General features: G+C 41.6%; 1 protein-coding gene and 1 long non-coding RNA gene across 2 annotated transcripts in view; one reads left to right on the forward strand and one right to left on the reverse strand.

The window, feature by feature from the left end:
• The window catches only part of man1a1 (mannosidase, alpha, class 1A, member 1), a 99673-nt gene that overhangs the window by 10588 nt on the left and 65552 nt on the right, over positions 1–23533 (forward strand). The window contains exon 2 of the mRNA XM_060042107.1: positions 13293–13389. Coding sequence (XP_059898090.1) covers positions 13293–13389 — 97 coding nt within the window. The remainder of the gene's footprint in view (positions 1–13292; positions 13390–23533) is intronic.
• LOC132450136 (uncharacterized) lies at positions 3267–3631 on the reverse strand. The gene is made up of 2 exons (XR_009523802.1): positions 3480–3631; positions 3267–3420 (listed from the first exon to the last, which is right to left on the reverse strand). It is a non-coding gene; the product is annotated as an uncharacterized LOC132450136 (long non-coding RNA).

Here is a 23533-nt window from a genome sequence, read left to right on the forward strand (position 1 = left end):
TGTACAATATGTAATTCTGTTTTTTATTCACATTAATTTGGTGTGACTTTTAATTACAAATGCTTAATTAGAGTTGCAGCAATATAGTTTTTATAACCCTATCTAATGGTTAAGAGTCAAGACATGACCGAATTCGTCGGCCCTCAAAGGCATTCTGAATTTCTTATGTGGCCCTCAATGAAGAATAATGCCCATCCCTGGTCTAGATAGTTTTGCCTGCTGTCATCCTGAATATGACTAGAACCAAGATATATTTCTGAAAATGCTTCAGTGTTGTCCCGTGCTTGGACAGTAGTTGTGATTTTTACCACCTCCTTTGGAGGCTCTTCCAGTTTTCTGGATAATTCCACAACTGCTAAAATATTAACTTCAATCTAAATATTCATAATAATTCAACCTTCATGTTCCACAGTCTCCTCTTGTGACTGATATGGGTGGGAGAGAGGCTGAAGACTATCAGGAGAGGGGAGGGAAGGGCAAGAGATGGCAAGAGAAAGAATATGGAGTGGAAAGAGAGCAGATGAGTAAAAGTAGACAATGTCTGTAAAGCTGACGGAAGTTAAAGAACTCGATGCAAATCATCTGAGAAAAACAATGAAAGTATAAAGAGCTGCATGCTCTTAACCTCGAGACATGGGTGGCCTGGTTGTTTCTGCAGTCCTGAAGCACCTTGCCAGCATCTTGATGAACCACACTTTTATCCTACTGTTCTGTTTTTCACTGTAGGACTGCTATCCTACTTAATTGAACAAATTTAGGTATTAAGTATTGCAATCCAATTGTAAAGTAACATACTGCTAACACTTGCGTGGTAAAACTAATGTTATGTCACTAATTGACCAATGTATGTATCTATGTTCAACTCTCTAACCTATGTACTCTAAAACTAAACGTTTGAAAAGCGATAGTTCTACATGAAAACAATGGGAGATACACTTCCAGGAAATGTGTTTTCTGCATCTAGTGTCACTAGTGTGCATGAACTCTGCACATCATAACAGACAATTTTCAAATAATAGTACTAGAGACAGAAAATTAGAGGTGTTCCCGAGGATAACTTTCCCCCAGCTTTTCACCCAATATTCATGCTGAGGGGGTCGAGGGGGGTCGATCAGGGGTCGACGGCCCTGTGGGTCCAGATGTCAAGGGCCCTGTGGGTCCAGGGGTCCAGGGGTCGACGGCCCTGTGGGTCCAGGGGTCCAGGGGTCGACGGCCCTGTGGGTCCAGGGGTCCAGGCCACTGTGGGTCCAGGGGTCCAGGGCCTGTTTCGGGTTTCAGTTCTTAATTAACACTGCTGTCAGCACAGATTGTCCCATTTTTATCCAGCTGAGATAGCTTTATTACGGTTAATTAATTTCCAATCAAGATCAATAAACGATAGAACACTCAATCTTTTTTTTTTTACTAATTATTGTCATATTGATTGGAGTCATTGTGTTGCAGACAAGCTGGCCAGATCTGATATGAAAACGTCCCCTCCTGAAGCTGCAGTCTTCCTTTTTATAATTATTTTCTCCTTCCCATGATTAATCTTGTTTTATTGAGTTATTATAATGCTGGTTATACAGACCTATTGTATCTGGTTAATTAATAGTCGACTTAGGGCTCACCTATTGACCATTTGACTAGTTGACTTTTGGAGAACAGCTCTATTGTAAATGCTATTGAATCATTTAATTTGTCTTTTGGCCAGATTAATGTTACAATGAACCTTTTTACTGATACACTTAGTTAGAGGATGTATAGTTCACAGTATTAGTGTGAAATACCCTCTCATATCAAAGCACTTTTGTATTGTAGCTGACATATCCCTAAAATAATGGATTGAATTGGAATCTAATCAAATCAGGAGCATGTTAATCGGATATCAGTGCCGATACGCAACCTTGTAGCAAGGTGAATATAATCTAAAATCAGAAAAGGCAACTAATGACGTAAAGTCAGTTGTGTATCCCATTTTGTAATAACAATTATAACAATGGCAACCGTCAATTGGCAACAACAACTGACAGTTACTCTGTCAGTTTACATCTTGCAAACAGCGCTTTCCAATACCCATTTAACTTCTCCCAGTAGTACTATTCCCACAGCAGAGGTATAAGGGGCAAGATGATAGGACATTTAGTGTTTGTCTCCAAGACCTTCTGCTTTCCTGAAATGAACCCCCTCTCACTTTAGCTCTTGTTTTCTTGTTCTGGATGTGTTTCGTGCACTGGTGAGTGATTGATGTAGTACTTGTTCTGGATGTGTTTCGTGCACTGGTGAGTGATTGATGTAGTACTTGTTCTGGATGTGTTTTCGTGCACTGGTGAGTGATTGATGTAGTACTTGTTTTGGATGTGTTTGCGTGCACTGGTGACTGATTCATGTAGTACTTGTTATGGATGTGTTTTCGTGCACTGGTGAGTGATTCATGTAGTACTTGTTATGGATGTGTTTTCGTGCACTGGTGACTGATTCATGTAGTACTTGTTTTGGATGTGTTTGCGTGCACTGGTGAGTGATTGATGTAGTACTTGTTATGGATGTGTTTTCGTGCACTGGTGACTGATTCATGTAGTACTTGTTTTGGATGTGTTTGCGTGCACTGGTGACTGATTCATGTAGTACTTGTTATGGATGTGTTTTCGTGCACTGGTGAGTGATTCATGTAGTACTTGGTCTGACTTGATAGATGTTTGGGGAGTTGCTATGTTGGATAGCAGATAATGAAGGTGATGTTATTACTGAGGTATCTACAGTTTTCACAATATTTCTGTTGTCAATTGTAATATTACTGCCATAATGTTTAATTCCACTACAGCTAGAGGGGAGTTTTTTGCCAAACACGCAGTGACGGTACATGTAGAATAATCTTTTTATGTCTACCACATTCCCTGGTCGGCTGCCAGCTGGTTTTGATCTCATGTTGCAATGTCCTGGTTGGTCTTGGCTCAATCAATCAACACGGCTAAGCACCAATCAGGCTATGAAGAACATCATACTCCATGTGAATCTAGGCCCAGGTATGGCTCCGTGTGGCATACATTAGTGATGGCATACATTTTTGTTAACAGAAATTATAGTATAATACTTAGTATGAAAAACAAGGGTGGCCAAGTTACTATTTTACCATTTATTAAAACATTTTTATCATTGTTTTCAATACACAGAAAGTGTGTCTTCATTCAGGTGTGTAGATCTTGTTCTAAATACTGCAGCCTGGCGGCTAACCCATTAGCTTGGCGGCTAATTCATTTTGAAAGCCCAATTGTGTAAATGTACAGACTAGGGATCGACCGATATATCGGTCGGCCAATATTATCGGCCGATATTCGCGTTTTTTTTACGTGTATCGGTATCGGCCGATACGCGGCTGATTTTCGCCGATATTTTTTTCGCCACGTTTTTTTTTTATTTTTTTTTTTTTACTTGTTCTAACTCACCTGTTTTTAATAATTGTTAAATATTGTTCATCTACTTGTTCTTACTTGTTCTACCTCACCTGTTTTTACTATTTATTAAATATTGTTTTTTATATTGAAGTTCAATAAATGTTCCTTTTTTTAAATTGAGACTTGTAACATTTGTTATCAGTGTAATTTTTATGATTGAGGGAGCACAAGCAGTATCGGCTCTAAATATCGGCTCTAAATATATAGAGCCGATGTATCGGTCGATCCCTAGTACAGAGAAATCATTTTTTCCTGTACATTTTATATCAAATGGCCTAGATGTAACATACAGAAATGTCGGTGATAGATACATTGGCGGATTTCGATTGTTTTTAGATGGTTGCTTTCTGCACAAACTAACTGTGAATGTTTAATGTGTTCTCCCTAATGGGAGGACTGTGCAACATGTGCATGCATGTGTTCAACTGTGTGTTTCAGCAGCAGCGCTTGTCTGGGCTTTGAGAAACATCTAAGAGTTGTTCCAGCGGTTCACACTGCTACCTAACCAAAGGATAAAATGGGCGAGCAAGGGTATAGGTTCTGTGTGTGTGAGAGAGAGAGAGAGAGAGAGAGAGAGAGAGAGAGAGAGAGAGAGAGAGAGAGAGAGAGAGAGAGAGAGAGAGAGAGAGAGAGAGAGAGAGAGAGAGAGAGAGAGAGAGAGAGAGAGAGAGAGAGAGAGAGAGAGAGAGAGAGAGAGAGAGAGAGAGAGAGAGAGAGAGAGAGAGAGAGAGAGAGAGAGAGAGAGAGCGCTTTAATTCAGAAAGGCATAACAAATATCTGGTAAACAACCCTGGAGCAACTAGATCAACAAATCATCTGCCATGTGGAATGGAAGTGTGGATTTAGACATATTTCATTGACTCAACTGATCAGCTCGAAGAGTAGGAGCCATCCAAAGGGGGGGTAGGGGGGGGTGGGTGTGTGTGTGTGTGTGTTAATTAGTGCCAACATACCTGTGTCATGGGGAGATCCTTCTGCCAGTTGTCTCTACAGCTCAGCATAATCTGCTGTCCGTTCACGCCCGCACCAGGGCATGGTAACATACGGCATAGGAACAGATCGCATGCTGGGGGATTTTCTGTAGCACAAAAAAACTAAAAGAAGCCAGTTCCTCTTGCCCGTCCAGACCATTATTTTGTCCTTTGTTTCATAATTGAATGGCCCTTCATAATTGAAGGGTTTAATAACAAAAATATATTGCAGCCATTTCAATGTTGAAAGAGGCCAAGAGATACCAAAATGCCCTTTCTGAATTCATCATGTAATGTTATTTAAAAACATGAGTAGAACAGGTAGTTAATGTATTTTCTTTTGACTTGTGGGATTTCTCTTTGGGTGTTCCGTCAAACAAGCTCATCAATACTTTGCACTAGTGATGTTATCTTTCGGTATCTCACGATTCGATTAAAAATCCAGTTCTTGATTCAGTATATTCATACGCAGGGATACGAATTTTAGGAAGAAAGACCTAAGAAAGGCGTTAAAGAAAAGCATAGCAGGAAAGTAGAGTAAAGAGTGTTTAACATCATGTAGATTATTTTTCACTTTAACTTCATTGCAATGAAGAAAACGCATCATACATTTTGAAATCTCCAATCAGCATTTACCCCTGACTTAATCTATAGTGCAGGGTTGGCCAACCAGCCAGAGACTAAGAGCCTCTGGCTAAGAGCTTTTTTTTTTACCGTGTAACTGCAAAGTGTCAGATAGGGTTGGGCAATCGTCTACAAACTTCCATCGTCCGATAGCGCCCCCTAGCGATTGCCGATAGTCGATGCTATCGGGGGGGGGCAACTTTATAATAATAATTATTTATAATAATTTATCACTTTGAAAAAAATCTCGGTTTTATTTTTCAATTTTTTTCTTAAAAACGATAACGATGGTCTTCCTCTTGGACCAGCGAGAGCCTCCGCTGATCTAAGTTTCGATACGTCGGTGCCGGAGGCGCTGTCATGATGACACACGCTGATGACACACGGGACTCTCTAAATCGACGCCACTTCGACCTGGGCGGGACTTTACGTCCTACGTCACTCGCTATGGGTGTGCATGTGTGCGCGTAGCCGTCACTCGCGATTGGTGTGCATGCATGTGAGAAAGGTTTTGGCTTTTAGTGTCTATGGGTTGGTAATAATGGTTCTGAAGATTTTTCTAATGGAAAAGTGGTCTTTTATTTCCATAATCTTTGTTCAGTGAACACATAAACCCGTTTGTTAGTTAGCAGTTAAACAAAATGCGATCTCTTTGTTTACAGTTACCAACGACCAACTGATGATTTGGGGTTCGATTCCCTAGTGATGCAAGGTTTTTTCTTTCATTTTGGACTGCGCACACATCGCGAGTGACGGATACTCGCACAATGTACTCACATCACTGTCTTTACAATTTCTAGGCAACCGAAGTTTAAAGATTGTCAAGTGGTTAACTCTTGAATCGCATGTACTAAGACCTGATGGGTTAGTGGTCAGAGAACAGCTCATTAACGCGGGGATAAGGGGTTCGATTCCTTAATGAAGCTAGCTTTTTTCTTTCATATTGGACTGGATGTTTGCATGCCATTTTGCGTAACTTGTAGTTTATGATGAAGAAATGTTACTGGGGTTAAGGTTAGGGTAACGGTAAGGGTAAGACACAAAGTGTTTTTGCAACACAATATTTCTTACAACAACAAAGTCCAAAGTTTTGATGACTCCAGTAGGAAACTTAAGATACCTAGAGAAATGCGTGAGTGCTCACAAAACATCAACAAGTCAGCAGTGTGGTACAGGGTGATCATTTCTGATATACAGTACAAAAGCTGAAACTATTAGCCAGGAGTGGGAAAGATGCAGACGCAGACGTGGGAAGCAATAAGACACACCAACACACATTTGCCTGTTGCAAAATGGTTCAGAGTTTGGTTCACAATCTTCCCATCGGCATAACTGAAACTCTGCACGTGCCCCGATTTATAATGGTTTTCACCTCTTTCGATGCTTTTATCCTCCCCTTGGAAAAAGCGGTGAAGTGGGGCAGAGAGATCGCCATCTCTGTGCCGAGTTCCAAGGGCGGGTGTGGTGACGTATCTCATATGCGTCGAGAGCAGCGAAGAGCTGTAGTTCACAAAGCGGCCTCACATAAAACCTAAAATTATCAAACTTCTTCACAAACATTTTTAGTTTTCTTTGCATGAAAAATTATCATTTAAATCCACAAACAACATGTGTAATCCAGGGCATATAAAGACTGGGACCAGAAAATAATTATTTTCTCTCCATTGACACCCATTCATATTTTTCGATCTCATAGGTCCCATGAGCCCTACCGGAAGGGGCGTGACTTCGCCACTCTATACGGCAGGTCAGCGCTACATAGTATGTCTTCCACCTGTGCCAGTTAATTTCAATTACAATTTGCGGGGCTTTTTAAGTTGTAAAAATAGCTACCACAGCGCTGTATTTCCAAAAAAAAAAAAAAAAAAAAATTACAAATTAATTATTTAAATAATTATCGCCTTTTTATCGGCAACTTCAGACCATCGACGATGGAATCCATCTATCGGCGATAGTCGATAGAATCGACTATCGGCCCATCCCTAGATCACACACGTACACACCTACATGCATGCAAACACACTTCTGCTGAGACCTCTGCTTGGACAGATTTACTGCAATTTGCTTTCACAAATGCAGCCATTATTGTTTCATTCAAATCTATGCCACATTCATCTTCTCGGACTGGGGGGAGCAGTGGGTCCACCCGAGTGTGGGGGGTTCTCCTTTGATCACACAATCGTTTGACACAGATCGTGCAAATATTGCCAACTTGTCTGTCACAAGACTCGTCCAATGCGACACTCAAATACTTGCATGCTTGAAGATCAGAGTGCAACTGCGATTCAATAGCCGTGTTTGGACGTTTAATACCATTAGTTATTTTTTTGTTTTTTTTCAGGGAACAAGATTTCATCAACGTTACTTAAGCATTTTTTAAGGAACTCCCCTTCATTGTATGGCTTTTTAGCTTGTGCAGTGTTCCAAGCCAGTTGATACGATGCAAGCGTTACGGTCTCTGAATGCTTCATACATTACTGGAACGACTGTCTGCTTTTCTGCCTGACTTTTCAAAGGACATAAAAAAAAGGGTCCGGGCGTAATTTCTGAATGGTTTTTTAAAGCCTCAAATATGTCCACATCTAATTTGCATCGCGTTTCCCCCGGTCGTTCACAAACTAGTTGGGCCACGCCCTCCCCTTCTCAGTTATATTTGCTCTGCATCAGTGGAAGGGAGTAGGGCAGGGGTCTCAAACTCAATTTACCTGGGGGCCGCTGGAGGCAGATTCTGGGTGAGGCTGGGCCGCATCAAGTTTTCCACAAAAAAGTACAAATATCAAGCTTTACTATTAACAGTTCTGTAACATGAATGCTTTTTTGAACATGAATGGCTCTTTTGAACATGAACGACTTTAAAACATGAACCTTCTTCAGAACATGAAGTGTCCTTCTGAACATATGGCTTTTCTTGCCTACTCCTTACTGCCAGAGACCTGGCAGCGCTTCCTCTCACGCAGCTCCTGCAGGGCCCATGCAGGGCTTTATATATATATTTTTTTATAAAGCTTGCTGCGCCCAACAACCTTGCGAAGACGGGGTGAAATGTGCAGAAGCATTTTTCACCGCAAACGTTGGTGTGTGTGTGTTAGGGCTTTGACTTTTGCCCAAAAATCATATTCGATGTTCGTTTGTTTATTAATATTAATATTCGAATATATTAGAATATTTATTAATAATATTTTGACCATTAAATGCCTTCAGTAAGACCTGGATTGGGCTTCGCGAGGTTTGTTTACCGGCGTTGCTATGGTTACCGGTCTTGCGTGTTCCAACGATTTATTAGGTTTCTAATAAATCGCTGTCTAATCAATACTTCATTCACTGCCTCTTCCGTGGTCATTACAATATTATGAATAGACTGTGTCGGGTTCTCCGACGTCTCTCCCTCTTGGCCTGCCCATAACAAGATCGAAATACATCAGAGGAGTCACACAGGAGAGAACCCGGTCAGGTGCATGGTGTTTGGAAAGAGATACACACAGAAAGGGCGTATCTCCAGCGCACACAGACTTGGAAGAAGCCATACCGTTGGCCTAGCACATTTCACCTCTGTCTTATGCAAGGTTTTTGTGCGCAGCAAGCTTTATAAATGAGGCCAACGGGCAAGTGCAGCGACTCGGCAAAAAAAAAAAAAAAATTAAAACGTGCGGGCCGCACTAACACTTAACTTTGATATCAAGTAGGGGGCCACAAAATATCGTCCCGCGGGCCGCGAGTTTGAGACCCCTGGAGTAGGGGGAGTGGTAAAGTAGAGCCTTCGGATTGCACGGTCTGACTAGAGTTACCGTCATTGGTCGACACTCTTTTTTTCTTTTTCTTTTTTTTTTTTACCATTATTGTTTTATACGGACAAACATTAACAAATTTCTCCTACGGGGGATTGATCAAATCTATTGAACAGAAATAAACACTTAGTAATCTGAAGGAAGAACCACACTTGACGACACTTTACCACTGCATTAGCCTACTGAATGCCACAGATGTATCTTAAGCATTGGACTGAATGCCACATAAATATATAATTATGTTTTTGCACGTTTGAAATGTTCAAGAGTTCAGGATAAAATTTCCTCTAGAGTTTATTCCTCTACTCGTGTTGCTTAGGGCAGGCCAATAGCCTTCTGAGGCAGTGTTGTAATTGCATGTTAGTGTTGTTAAGGGCCAATAAAGCTCATTATCATACATGAGTCACCATGTCTGTGGACACATTTATGCAGTCACATGTATCCCCCCCCCCCCCCCCCCCCCGTTGAGGTATCCTCTTTTAGGGTTAGCCAGGCCTGGTGTAGTGTTCAGCATTTATCAACACTAAATTACGCAATTCCGTCCGTCAAACAACAATAGCAGAGTCTTACAAAAAATCGGACAATGTACAGTCTTGGAATGCATTGTTTTTTATCAATGAAATAAATAACATCAGTTTTTTATGTTTATTCTCTTTCACAAACTTCCAAAATAGTCCTGATTGGCTACTGAGTCTTACAGCCTTGAAATGCTTCAACAACAACACAATACATATAAATAATAAATAGTATCAATGTTTTTAATATACAAAAACCTTGCTCTCATTCAGTTTTGAATGGCTGTGCTATTTAAAGCAATATATCCAATTACTTAACTTTTCCAAGCAAAGAGATGTCCAAAATGGGCCTGAAAGGCCTCCTTACAGGATTTTAGTCATCTGAGAGCCAGGCCTAATCTGATTGTAAATTCAGGAAGGTGTGGAGAGGTTACCCCAGTGTTCAGGTGAATAATCAGTTCACCGCCCAAGAAAAAACTTGAGCGTTTCAGTTCATTATTATTTAGGACATTTTTGTGAGATGCCTTCACTTCTGACAATTAAAGAACGTTTCGAGATTTGAAATGCGCAATGATGCTGGAACAACAATTAGGCTTTTCCCCATCTATGTAGATTTATGTCTGATTTTGTTTACCGTGTCCATCGACTATCAGACCATCACTCACGGTCAGCAGATTGTTACGAAATCTCACGTTATCGTATCATTTCATCATTTCATGTTTTCCGATATTCTTTTCAAAGTTAACATGCTCAGCTTGATGTCCTTTTTGACAATCTGTTAAATAACTGCTATTCCATTCTAACTTGAGGAAAGACCGAAGCTCATCGTCATCAGTTCCTTCCACATATGATTGTATGCCGAGGTAGGTATACAATGTGGAGACATGTAGAGTATCAACACTATTTGTAGACAGATCTGGACAAGCTGCTTATCATTTCAACCGAAATAGCTACAGTCTTCCCTCTTTGTCCAGCTTTTCATTATTTTCAATCTGTACGTTTTTTTCTTGATTAACTAATAAAACCAGAACTTATGATGTGCTGCATTTATTTTGCTTGTTCTTGTTAAATAATGGCCCTAATATAGCTATTGTTAGAACCCCACAGAGCTGACTCACTTATCCCACGTAGCCCCAGCCCTCTTCCTGTGGTATGGAACGGGCTCATCCACAGGTCTGCCTGCGCAGCCTGGCAGAGCAGGCCCCGTAAACGCAGCTTCAAGGCCCTGTCATCGGGAGCGCTGTGGGGCAGGGAACAGTGGAGTCAATACTGGGGATTTAGGATTTTGAGGGCACAGAGTCCATCCTAAAACAAATAAAGCACCGATATAGGGACACAGAAATCTACATAGACATTGTGTAGCAGAGTTTTATCTGCAATTTCACTGACTCTGACTGTGGATTTTCTTCAGTTTGCTGTGCACTAAGATATGTGTTGTGGAAAATGATGGCATGAAAGAAAAGTAAAGTGTGTGTTATAAGGTTGTGTTCCTTTGACCCAAAATGTCAAAGGAACAGTTTTCCGTTAAGTCATGGGTTGGGAATCCCTGATCTACAAAGCCAAGTATCAAGTGAAATTGCAGATAAAACTCTGCTACACAATGTCTATGTAGATTTCTGTGTCCCTATATCGGTGCTTTATTTGTTTTAGGAGTGCTGAGCAATTAATCATACATTCATTATCATGGCAAAAACTGACATAAATAGTACATTTAAAAGCGAAATGGTGGTGGTGGTGCTGGTGTTGTTATGAAGTTAAGCAAGCCTAATAACCTTTTGATTACAAACATCTATTGATATATTTATACAACTGTTTCTGGACCTTTATTCTACTTATTAAACTAATAGTTAGTTTAACTTATGAAACAAACTAGGGACGGCCCGAATACATAATAATACACAAATAAGTTATGAATATTCTGAACAAATAATAAAGAGTATAATAATAAATAATAAACAGCAATAAAGCTGGCAGAATCATGTCATGTCAACAACTGATTATCCTTTTAATTTTGATAGATTTCTTTGAAGAGATTGCGTTTTCATGACATAGAAAATAATCCCTACCGGCTCTAGTCATGTTTCACGAGCGACCAGTTATTAGTAAGTGGAGCATTTTGGTATCTTGTTGTCAGTGTTTAATATTGAAATAGCTGCAAACGTTCCAAATGAAAACCCTCCTAAAAGCATTAATGGCCCTAATGTTATTAAGAGCTTAATAAGGTTAATAAGATGTTGCGTGCTGCAACTTCTTACAACTATGGCCGCAATGGAGCCCTGCAATGGAAACAAAATCCTAGGGAGAATTCTTTACTTTTAAAGCTCTTAAACATTAATTCAGCCTATGGAAATGTAAATTCAAGTTGATTTACAGGTTCATTAAGTCTTTAATGTTTTCTGCAATTAAAATATTGATATTATATTAATATAAAATTAATTTTGGTGGCAATCTTAATCAGTCAGTAAACAAAGTGTCCAGACCGGCAAGCAATTGTTGATTGCTTTTGAATACTTTTATTGTACTTTTCCATGCAACATGTATATTTAGCTATGTCATGTGTATATATGTATATACAGTATATATAATAACATTACATACATACATACATATGTACACACACACACACCTGGCTTTAGTCTTTAGTGGGAAAGGTTACAATCGGTATCAATTCCCAGGACAAATGCTTCTAGCCGCTGGTGCGTATGGCTCCAGCTCCTCTTGGCCGTGATGGAGACATCCCACCCTGTTGGACTCATTCTCGCCAGCTTCCCGCGTGGTTCATGTTGAAGCTCCACACGTTGGCTGGTAATTACAGTGGGTCAACATGCAATGACGATTGTTCTTTCTAGTTCATTGGTGGTTTGAGTTGTAAAGAGACTGAATAAGTAACGGATACCAAAAATCAGTAGCCAGCGTTCCGCTTTTCACTGGCCTCGTTGCTGTTTCTAGAACTGCTGCTAACTGCTGCTCTGGCATGTTTGTGACATTGAATGTGACGCACCAGAAAATAATAATCTCCTATTAATAGCAGGTTTTTCCCCAATTTCAAAACCTGCAAATACGTGCTAATCTTGGTGGGGGGAAAAAGGGATAAACTCTCTCTCTATGCCCCTCTTCCTCTTACCCTCTCTCTCCCACTATCAGTTCCCATGGATATCGCCCACCCTCTCTTGGTTGGGACGACACCGTAGCGCTGTCTGAACACACTTTGGTCAACTTCTCTCCATAGTGATGCTCTGCTGATGGTCTCACTTGGAATATGATTTCTCTACTGATGCGTTTTGATTCTCTTGTCTCTATTATGCTCCTCTATTATCGTCTCTAACCATATGGCTCACATTCTCTTTGCCATTGGTCAATATCCAAACAAATAATAATTGAAGAGCCCCTACATACACATGTGGTTGATCACAGGACCTGAGTGATACATCTGGGAAGCCAAGAACCACGACATGCTGATGGATGGAGCTATACTCTGTTCCCTAGCTTCCCATTCTCATGGCTACTGGGAATGAGAGGTACTCTCTGAACAGCTAGGCACATTTTATCAAAATGTCAAATGTGGGATGATCATGATGGAATTCTAAGCTCCACTAACGTGTTGGTGTGTGTGTGTGTGTGTCATTTTGCCATTTAGTAAACTGACCCCTAATTAAAACACCTACACTAGTTATTTTGTGTGAATCCTCTTTCCCTCACAGATTTGTCCTGTCCCCTCTCATGAAATGAAATGCTGAAGGGGTGCAGCATATCTACCCTCAAGTGGTGTTTCTCTTTCCATAAACAGTAGTGTTTTCATGCTTTCTGACTTTGCATGGGTTCCATGCAAGGTGGTCCTGTCCTCCGTTGGATTCCTGTGCAGACACTTATCTTCTTTCAATCCATTGTTTAATCAAAGTCAAATTTTTAATACGACAAATGGTGGTGCTCTAACCCGCTGGTGTCCCTCTGTCTCCCTTGCAGATGATGCAGCACTCGTGGGGCGGCTACAAGCGCTACGCCTGGGGCGCCAACGAGCTGCGGCCCATCTCCAAGCAAGGCCACTCCAGCAATCTATTTGGTACACTCTCTCTCTCTCTCTCTCTCTCTCTCTCTCTCTCTCTCTCTCTCTCTCTCTCTCTCTCTCTCTCTCTCTCTCTCTCTCTCTCTCTCTCTCTCTCTCTCTCTCTCTCTCTCTCTCTCTCTCTCTCTCTCTCTCTCTCTCTCTCTCTCTCTCTCTCTCTCTCTCTCTCTCTCTCTCTCTCTCTCTCTCTCTCTCTCTTAAAGGTGATTGATCCTCTAGATTCTGTCACCAACCAGCCTTGACCTTTTAGATTAACAGCGGTGTGTGTTTGTGGGGCTGACTCCAGATCCGTTCTGCATTTTGATGGCAGCTCGATAATGCATTGTGCTAATACATTGGTGTCATTCCAACCCCAGCAGACCCTCTGCGTGCCTCTCATCGCTCTACTTCTCTGATTTGTTGATTTCTTGTCCAAGTTCAGATGGGGGTGTCTATTGATTAGATTTTTCTTCTCCAAATGCGATGTGGCAGGCCTGCAGAACCCGAGTACTTTAATAGGTCCAGATGCTACAGGAGCTTGGAAGAGTAATCTTTGAGATCGCAATGACGGGAATGAAAACCTAGATCTTGATGGAGTCGACAATAGCCTGTGCGGGCTAATTTGCTTGGATATTGTTATGTTCCTCCAGTGCTATATGCGCTGGACTAGCCTGCAAATGGAGGTTACTTGACACTCTTCTCCCTGCTGGTTAACGGGACGTTCTGTGAACCAAAAAAACAAACCTAGAAATCATTCTAAAATGACAATCTAAGAGGCTGAGTAGGGGCTGTGCCTCAGAAGGAGCCTGGAGACAGGAAAACCCCTCCTCTTGATGGGGCACCGATGACTGGTGCTCCCATGCTCATCGTTTGTCCAAGGCTTGACTCACTCAAAAGGAAAGTTGTGAAACGAGGGCTAGCTATGGAATATTGAGGGGAGAATGTTGGGGCCTTGTGTACACACTAGGGATGGGCATTCGATTAAGTTGTCTTAGTCGATCGTCGGGAGGATTAACGATCAATTAGTCGATTAATCGTTAATATTTTACATTAAAATTAAAAAATATATATAAATATTCAAAATGAAATGAAAATACAAATGCTGCGTGTTTTCTTCATTGGGATCTTTATTATTAGATTATTAACTCAGTTAAACCAGATCCGTTCAATAGTTATGCGCTACTCTGCTCTAAGCAACGGAGCATGCAGCTCGAAGCCGGTGCTCATAAACATAACTAAAAATAAACACAACCCTAGTTTCTTCCCAAAATAATAATAATAATAATAATGTCAAAAAAACAATCATGTTATAACTTAACCAACCAGTCTACGGATTTTTGTTCAGAAAGATGAGCATGTTGACATGCTCTGGGGTCAGACGCGACCGCAGCCTGGTGACCGTCAGTCCAGCTGCCGAAAACACCCGCTCTGAGGCTCAGAGCGGGTCCCCTCAGAGTCTGAGGGGACCGACGTTGCCGGGATGCACAAATTCCTCCGTGCTAACTTGGCAAGGCGGGGGAACAACTTTCCACAATCCAAGGGCTCAGAAAGTTCTTTATTTCCGCTTCGATGCTAACCTCTCCTTGAGTGGTAGGCCTATAGTGCTCCCCAAGAAGTCATTTTTTAAATCATGGTCCCACACCAGACTTCGCCGTGGCCTCGTCCGCTTCATAATTACATCGCCGTGTTCCAGTGTTAATTTTGTCAGCTATTTTAGAATTAGTCTTAGTCTTAGTCTTTTGACGAAAATGCTTAGTATATTTAGTCACATTTTAGTCATTGTTTTCCTTTGTAGTTTTTGTCTAGTTTTAGTCAACGAAAAGTTCTTACATTTTAGTCAACTTTTAGTCATTACTTTTAGTCAAAATGTTTTCTCTTTTTAAACTAGTTCAATTAGGCTAACCCTATATAGGCTATATGGACACCTGCTAAGTTGTTCCACTCAAATAGAGTACTAAAGTGAAAACGTTACGTTGTCCTGGCAACCGGATTTTCAGTTCTAAACAACCGAACGAGAGATGGCGTTCTCCATTGCTTCCATGTGTTGTTTCTTTCAAAATTAAAATAAATCAATTTCAAGAGGTGAAAATCACTACCAATCGAAAAATGTCGAGGCGTTCATGTATTCCCCTGGGGTATTAAAAGGAAAAGTTTGTAAACGTTAGTTTAGTTTAGTTTTTTTTTTAATATGAAGACAATCTATTCTCAATATTACTTACATCATTGGTAAAGCAAACTCACAAATCAATTCGCAAAAAGATTGTTCCTTTTCTATAAAAGGTTTGTGTGGCATAGGATTTCCCCTTGTTAATTTGGTTTGTGTAGAACCGAAAATCTGTTGCTCTCGAAACGTGACGCCACACTATAGTACTCTTGTCTGTTCAGCCTTCAAAACGATAGCTGGTAAATTGTGAAAAATGCATTAAACTGTAATCAGAAAACGCGGTTATATGCTATAAACCCTATAGTATCTTGGGTATAAAGGCTGGGACGAATTTCAAAGTCCACCTTATGTGGTGGACTTATTGAAGTATAGACCGTGGCGATTCCCATTGAAACGAATGGCGCAGTGATTTTCTTCAAAACGAGAGCCGGTAAATTGTGAAAAATTAATTAAACTGTAATCAGACAACGCGGTTATATGCTATAGACCCTAGTATCTGTGGAATAAAAGCTGGGAAGAATTTCGAATCATGTACAATGCATAACGTTAGCTCATAGCTGAGTGGACCATACCTCCCGTTGCCAAGTCGTAGCTAAGGTCCGTCCTATTTGCTGTAGGAGTGAACAGTTGCATAAGAACCTTACGGGAGTGTACTGATTGGAAAATATCGTGCATTTTGAATGGCCAAATAGCACACCAATAACATTTTCGTCCTGTCTCGTCTCGTCAACGAAAACAAAATGACATTTCGTCATCGTTTTTATTATCACAGATCTATTTTTAGCTCGTCAATGTCTCGTCTTAAGGTGCGGCCACACCAGACGCGTATTTCGCGTACTTCGCGTATGAAATCGCCATTTTTTCCATAGGGAACCATTGGTATACGCGCGTATTACGCGTAATATGCGTATAAGCAACGTTGTACGCGCGTATTGCGCGTATGAGGCGCGTATATTTACGCGCTATACGTGCGTATAGTGCGTATATCGCGTACATTTCAAGAGTTAAAAAAATTGAACTTTTTACGCTCATACGCATGACGATTAGCCGTATTGCCCAATCAGCGTTGAGCTTGACCCGACGTCACTGGCAGAGAGTAGTGAGCTTGGACAGAAGCATACGGCCGACATCTTTCTTTATTCTGTGTGGAAATAGTAACATAGTTACGCCATTAAATGCTTTTATGGAAACATTTCTAGCGAGAAATGTGCATTTTACTTTCATAATGTTCGCTCGGTGAATGTGAAGGATGTTTGGTTTGATAGTTATGACGAAGAGGGAACGCTCCGTTCACTTGCATGGACCGAGTCTCTGGTTACTAAGCAACCTCAACGTCTTGGCGGACTATTTCTCTGCTGATCAACACTACAGACACTACACGAACAGAAATGGAGGTGGATCAAAATATCATCGTCGCCGTGTGCGGCCGTCCTGTCCTGTACGACACCACGATGGTGTCGTACAGGGACAGGAACAAAACAGAGAGGGCGTGGGTCGACGTGGCAGAGGATATTGGCGTTCCTGGTAAGATCAGTGAATAATGTGTGTGTGTATTTTGCTTGGCTTCAGCTATCGGTTGTGTTCTACTATGAAAAAAGTTAGCGCCGGTTAGCAGTAGCACCAGTTAGCAGTAATATTAAGTGATACTACTAGAACAGACTGTCCCGCTTGTCAGGTTACACAACTTAATATGTATATATGTTCTTGTCAGTGGACGTATGTCGCAGGAGGTTGAAGTCACTTAGGACAGGTATAGCGCGTATTGCGCGTATGCGACAATTTTTGACACAAAATGGTCAAGCAACATTATACGCGTGTATCTCGCGTAAAAAGTATGCGAGATACGCGTCTGGTGTGGCCGCACCTTAAGTCACGGAAAAAAGGTAGTTGACGAACATTTTTCGTCATATTTTTCGTTGACGAAATTAACACTGCCGTGTTCCAATATCCATACTATCCGTACTTACTAGTCTAAGTTTGAGTACGTAGGGCGTTCCGATTCAGATCTGGCGAAAATAAGTGTACTGAAAACGGTCAAATCGCGAAGTGTGTGGCGATGTACACTGTTCGTACTCAACTGCAGCCCTCTTAGCTACGTAGCGGAATAGGGCGGAGCCAGGCTGAGCCAAAGTCGGCGCATTTTCCACATAGCCTGCATTAATAGTCATTTTGTAGTTTTTATAGCTTTTTATAGCTGCTAGGCGTAAAGAGTTCACCGTTCATTGCGGGGGAGGAGCCGCAAATTGTAATATTGCCCCTGTGTGGTAATATGTTTAATTGCACACTGCATTAGTTTAATCGATGAAAAGTTTACGTAAACGACGAAATTCTTAACGATCAATTAGTCGATCGTCAATTAATCATGCCCATCCCTTGTACACAGAGTCCTCTCATACCCGCTGAGGAGAGGACACTGTTGGCTACATGCTGAGGTGGTGTAGAGTGGCAAAGGGAAGTGTGGAGGCTGCTGTAGTAGCTCAGGAGGTAGAGCGGGTTGACTTATAACTGGAAGGTTGCTTATTCGATCCCCATCCTCCTGGCTGTGTGTCGAGGTGTCCCTGGGCAAGGCGCCTCACCCTGACTGCTCCTTACGAGTCGGCTGTCACCCTGCATTGACTCCATCGTCGGTTTGTGAATGTGTGTATGAATGGTTGTAAGTCGCTTTGGATAAATTTGTAACTGCTGTTGAGGCCGCGTGAGGAGAGGACCCCGGGGATCCTCTGTCAGAACAGGGAGCCATATTTTTAGTCTAGTTGGTCTTAGTTTGTTTTTTAATAAACAATGTAAGCTTATGTGGTTGTTACTTATTGTTCATTTCTGCTTTGCATTGCTAGATTATGATAATCTGGGTATTTTACAGTACCACTCAAAGAAGATACAATTATTGCCAAGCATTAGATGTGAACGATATAGATGAAAGGATGTGATGTGTGCAAGCTATTTGTTATTGTGAATACACGGAAGTACCATGAATAATACAGTTGTCGCTAAAGAGAATAGTAGTAGTGTGGGTGATTGTGACCATAGTTGCAAATCACTCCATGGAGTTTCCTATTCATGAAATATAAGAGGAAATCGTGCTTCAAAATCAACGTTATTACACATTTATTATACAATGTTTGTCATGTATGACAAGAGCCCCGGAAGCATCCAGTTGCCGAGGTAGGTATTGATGCACAGGTCAAGTTAGGAGGGGTTGATGGTGAAGCCGATGACCTGCCTTCTCACGTAGGTGTTACTGATTTCCACCTTGGCGAGTGCTGTAGTGCTGTAGAGATGGCCTCCTCTGTGCTCCTGTTCTGGGCTCTAGTGGGTGGCTAGGCAGGATCAGAGGTGAGCCTGGACCAGTCTCTGAGCCACTTTGAGGAGATGGGGGTGAACTGGACCAGGCAGAGCTCCTCAAGGCTCGCTGCAGTTGACGGTTTGGGCACTGGCACACTGGCATGGATGAGGTTTTGAAGTACGTGGGGACATCGGGAGTGACAGGTTGAAGATGTCAAATGTCAGACGTCCTCTGTCCAGCACAGGCCCTATGTGTGCTTGCTACAGGGTTATTTTTGGTAGCAATTACAACTGGTTAGATGGTAGAGGGATAGATTGAGGCATAGATAGGAGGGGTGACCTTGAATCCTCAACTGTCAAGCTTCGATAGAAGGACATTTAGTCGGCTGTCTTTAATATTCAAATCGTCTGTCTTCAATAGTTTGTATCAGTAGACCATTCCACAGGTTGATGAGGGTGCCAAATTATCGGTTATTCAGCATTGCTTGGCTTCTCAAAAGAAAATGAAAAAGTATTGTTGCATGTAATTTGCTTTGTTTTGCTTCCAATGACTCTGCTTATTCTTCATTTGAAAACCCTTTTGTGTATTTGGCAGTGGTCACTATTCTATCATTTTCTTTTCAAAGTAAAGCATATTATGTATACTGTTTGCCTAGAAAGATTCAGTAAAAAGAGGTCTAAAGTTTTGCTTCCCCTTCATCTCAAACTGTCTCGGCAAACATGCATAATACAGAGGAAATTAAGCAATGCTACTGCTGTTCTCAAGCCGGCTACGTTACTCCATCTCCCAGTGAAACTGCTTTGAAAATTCACCCAGCTTGAGACAACTCATAGCCAGTTACTATACTGATTTATAATTCAAGGTAGAGTTTAGTGACATCTTGCGGAACAGACATGGAATAGAATATTCATAAGTCTGTTTTAATTTGTGCATAGTCCCATGAAAATATGCATTGTGTTTTGGTTCCCTGAGTATGAGCCCTTTATATCTACATGGGGAGGGTCCTCCAAGTTTCTACAGGACAGACAATCGGCGCTGGAGAGAATGCATCTCTAAAGAACGTGTTGTGGCTAAGAGTTGTGGGAATGACAGAGGCGTGTTGACCTCATGGCCACCACCCACACACCGTGGCGTTAGATAGAAGTGTCCAAGACGCCTTTTATTCTTTGAGGATTCATTTGTAATAGTGTCATCTACTTGTACCCGTTTGTGATTAATTAACAAAAATTATATCTATAGAAATATTTGCATGCTAAAGCCGTCAAAAATCCCACCTTGTTCAATTTGTTTTTTTCCCAAAACAGAAATCACGGCTTATGTGTACAGTTCCAATCAGCTCGATGTTTTCTTATTCTTTTTTGACGTGAAAAGTAAGGCAACCAACCATCTCTTTAAAGTTACACAACCACTACTTGTAAGCTAAGACCTATAGTACAGACTATATATTACAATTCAACAATCTATCAAGGAACCTCATTACTTGACAGACCTGGCTACTCGATGCTGTCGTAGACGGTGACATCATTTTGGAAGTACCTACTGACACCTTACACGATACAGGCCAGCATAGGACACAGTACACAGTACAGAGTACAGCACACCTTACACACTACAGGCCAGCATAGGACACCTCACACAGTACAGGGTACAGGACACCTTACACAATACAGGCCAGTACAGTACACCTCACACAGTGGAGGGTACAAGACACCTCACACAATACAGGCCAGCATAGGACACAGTACAGGGTACAGGACACCTTACACAATACAGGCCAGCATAGGACACCTCACACAGTACAGGGTACAGGACACCTTACACAATGCAGGCCAGTACAGGACACCTCACACAGTGGAGGGTACAAGACACCTCACACAATACAGGCCAGCATAGGACACAGTACAGGGTACAGGACACCTTACATAATACAGACCAGTACAGGACACCTCACACAGTAGAGGGTACAGGACACCTAACACAATACAGGCCAGCATAGGGATACCTCACACAGTACAGGGTACAGGACACCTTACACAATATAGGCCAGTACAGGACACCTCACACAGTACAGGGTGCAGGACACCTTACACAATATAGGCCAGTACAGGAAACCTCACACAGTACAGGGCAGGGTGGGGGTAAGTCACTCATGTGCAAGTCACAAGCAAGTCTCAAGTCATAACCTTCAAGTCTCAAGCAAGTCCCAAGTCACTGTGGTGAGAATCAAGCAAATCGAAAGTCAAGTCATTGCTCAGGTCAAGCAAGTTACAAGTCAAGTCATACAATAATCTGATCTTACCCAGTTTCCACATTTAAAAATCGGTAAAGAGTGGTTCATAAGTTGAGTTTTAATTCAACATTAACAATAACAATGTCTTAACATTAACAATAACTCAAACTATTCAAAACATTCCAAAACCATTATGTGAATAGTTTGAAAATGTTTTTATGATCATTACCTCCAACCTATGAACAGAATCAAATAGAACCTCTAGGTGGCTGTATACGAGAACAGTTCAAGTCAATCACTCAATCTCGCTACATGTTGTAGAATATTATTTGCAACACATGGCATCAGACATGAAAAAAAAGAATATTTCAAAAGTAATATCGCATACACATACTGTAGGAAGGGGAAATGGTAATACACAAGCCTAAAAGCTGGTAGCAATCTTGCTGCCACGCGACATACATCGACTTACAATGCATTGCACTGGCAAAAAAAATAATTTGAGTTGTGAATGATGGGGTCACATTATCCCCCCACCATGGCTGAACAAACGTTCAACAGGTGCACTTGATGCAGGGACTGCCATAACTCTTACCTCCACCTTGAACAAAGAGGGGAGGGTGCGCCTGTTCATGGCCCAATACTGAAGGCAGCTCTGTCCATCACAAATGTCCAGGTAGTGGTTCAACTGAATTTGGGGACTGGAACTTGAACCCTCTTAATTCTTTTGCGGTATGCTGAGAACAGCCCAGTTTGACGCTCTGGCTCTGACGGTGTAATTTTACTTGAAAATTACGTGAAATCCTTATCATAACCCACTTACAGCCACTGAGTTAGAAGTAGCCTACTGAGATGAAAATGAAACAAGTCAATCATCTGTGGAACGGGCAGGGCTCGAAAAACTCCAGCCAATGATTTTCAGAACCACCGAGTGGCATTGGACAGTAAGTACGTCAATCAAACGGTCGTACTGCACTCCCCCTCCCCCGCTCCCCGCGAGTGACCCCTTCGTGCACGTGCACATACTCAAAGCTCGTGACCCAGAGCAAGCTTCTGTTTGTTGTTATCCTGCGGTAGCTACTGGAGCTAGCTAACTAGCTAATCCACATTTGGACCTAGCAATAGAAGACAACCCTAAACTCCAACCTAGCTAGCCTGGCTCACTCTCGCGCATCTGTGTTCGTGCTCGTGCGTGATTGCGCATCCATGTACCTAGAATGGGTGGAGTCAGAGTCAGCGTTGAAGGAGAGGGGGTAGGACCATTTGAGTTGTGCATTTTCAAAATCTGCCGGCGTATCGCATATCCCACATCCAACCTTTAATCTAACTTTAAAAAAGTAATTTCGAGTCATCTGTCTCAAGTCTAAGTCAAGTCATGAAGACCAAGTCAAAGTCAAGTCAAGTCGAGTCTTTTATCAGTGTTAGTCAAGCAAGTCTCAAGTCCTCAAATTTGCGACTCGAGTCTGACTCGAGTTAAGTCATGTGACTCGAGTCCCCCATGTCTGGTACAGGGTAAAGGACACCTCACACAATACAGACCAGTACAGGACACCTCACACCGTACAGGGTACAGGACACCTTACACAATACAGGCCAGCATAGGACACCTCACACAGTACGGGATATCTTACACAATACAGGCCAGTACAGGACCCCTTACACAATACGTTACAGGACAGGACACCTTACACAATGCAGGCCAGTACAAGACACTTCACACAATACAGACCAGTTCAAGTCACCTTACACAATACAAACCGGTAGAGGGGTGAGGGGGGGTATTCAGTTGGTTGTTGCAATCTGCATCAACACTGCTAGGTGCTACTACAACTTACACACAGACCTTTAATCAATAGTTTTGGCTTATAGGCCTACCCTACTTTCACTTTTAAGTTCTGAATAGCAAGCTTATGAAGCTCATAATTCATTGCTAGTCTATTACTCAAACATGCCTCGAAGCCTTATACTGGATTTGTTAATGGATTTATTATGTATGAAACGAGAATGGGAAAATTTCAAGATGCTTCCAACGAGTGGCAGAAAAGTAGCAGCTTATGTCACATTTGAAACAGATGTTGGATGTTGCACTCTCGATTAATTATATTCATACAAGTTTACAAAAAATAGCTTATCGGCCAACCCTATTCTAAAGTTAAAGATAATTAAATACAATTGAAATGTTTTCATTAGACATTTAAAAGCTACTTTCTGACCAACAGGTTTATAAAATGCCTGAAATTAATTTGTGTGACCCAAGTTCAGCACTATTTAGTTACGTGAATATGTACATGAATCACTCACGTTTCCCGAGGTAAGAAGAGCTAGCTTCTGTGTTTATGGATAAGAGGTGGCAGTAAAGGAGAGTGCCATTTATTGATTCTAGAAGATCCCCTAAAGCCTAACTGTGGATTACTGCCCAAAAGGTGTGGAAGGAAGAGGAGGGCTCCAGCAAGCAAGTTTGTCTCGTTAGAAATCAGTCAAAGAC

The sequence above is a fragment of the Gadus macrocephalus genome, chromosome 21 (genome assembly GCF_031168955.1).
Source record: "Gadus macrocephalus chromosome 21, ASM3116895v1".
Lineage (NCBI taxonomy): Eukaryota > Metazoa > Chordata > Actinopteri > Gadiformes > Gadidae > Gadus > Gadus macrocephalus.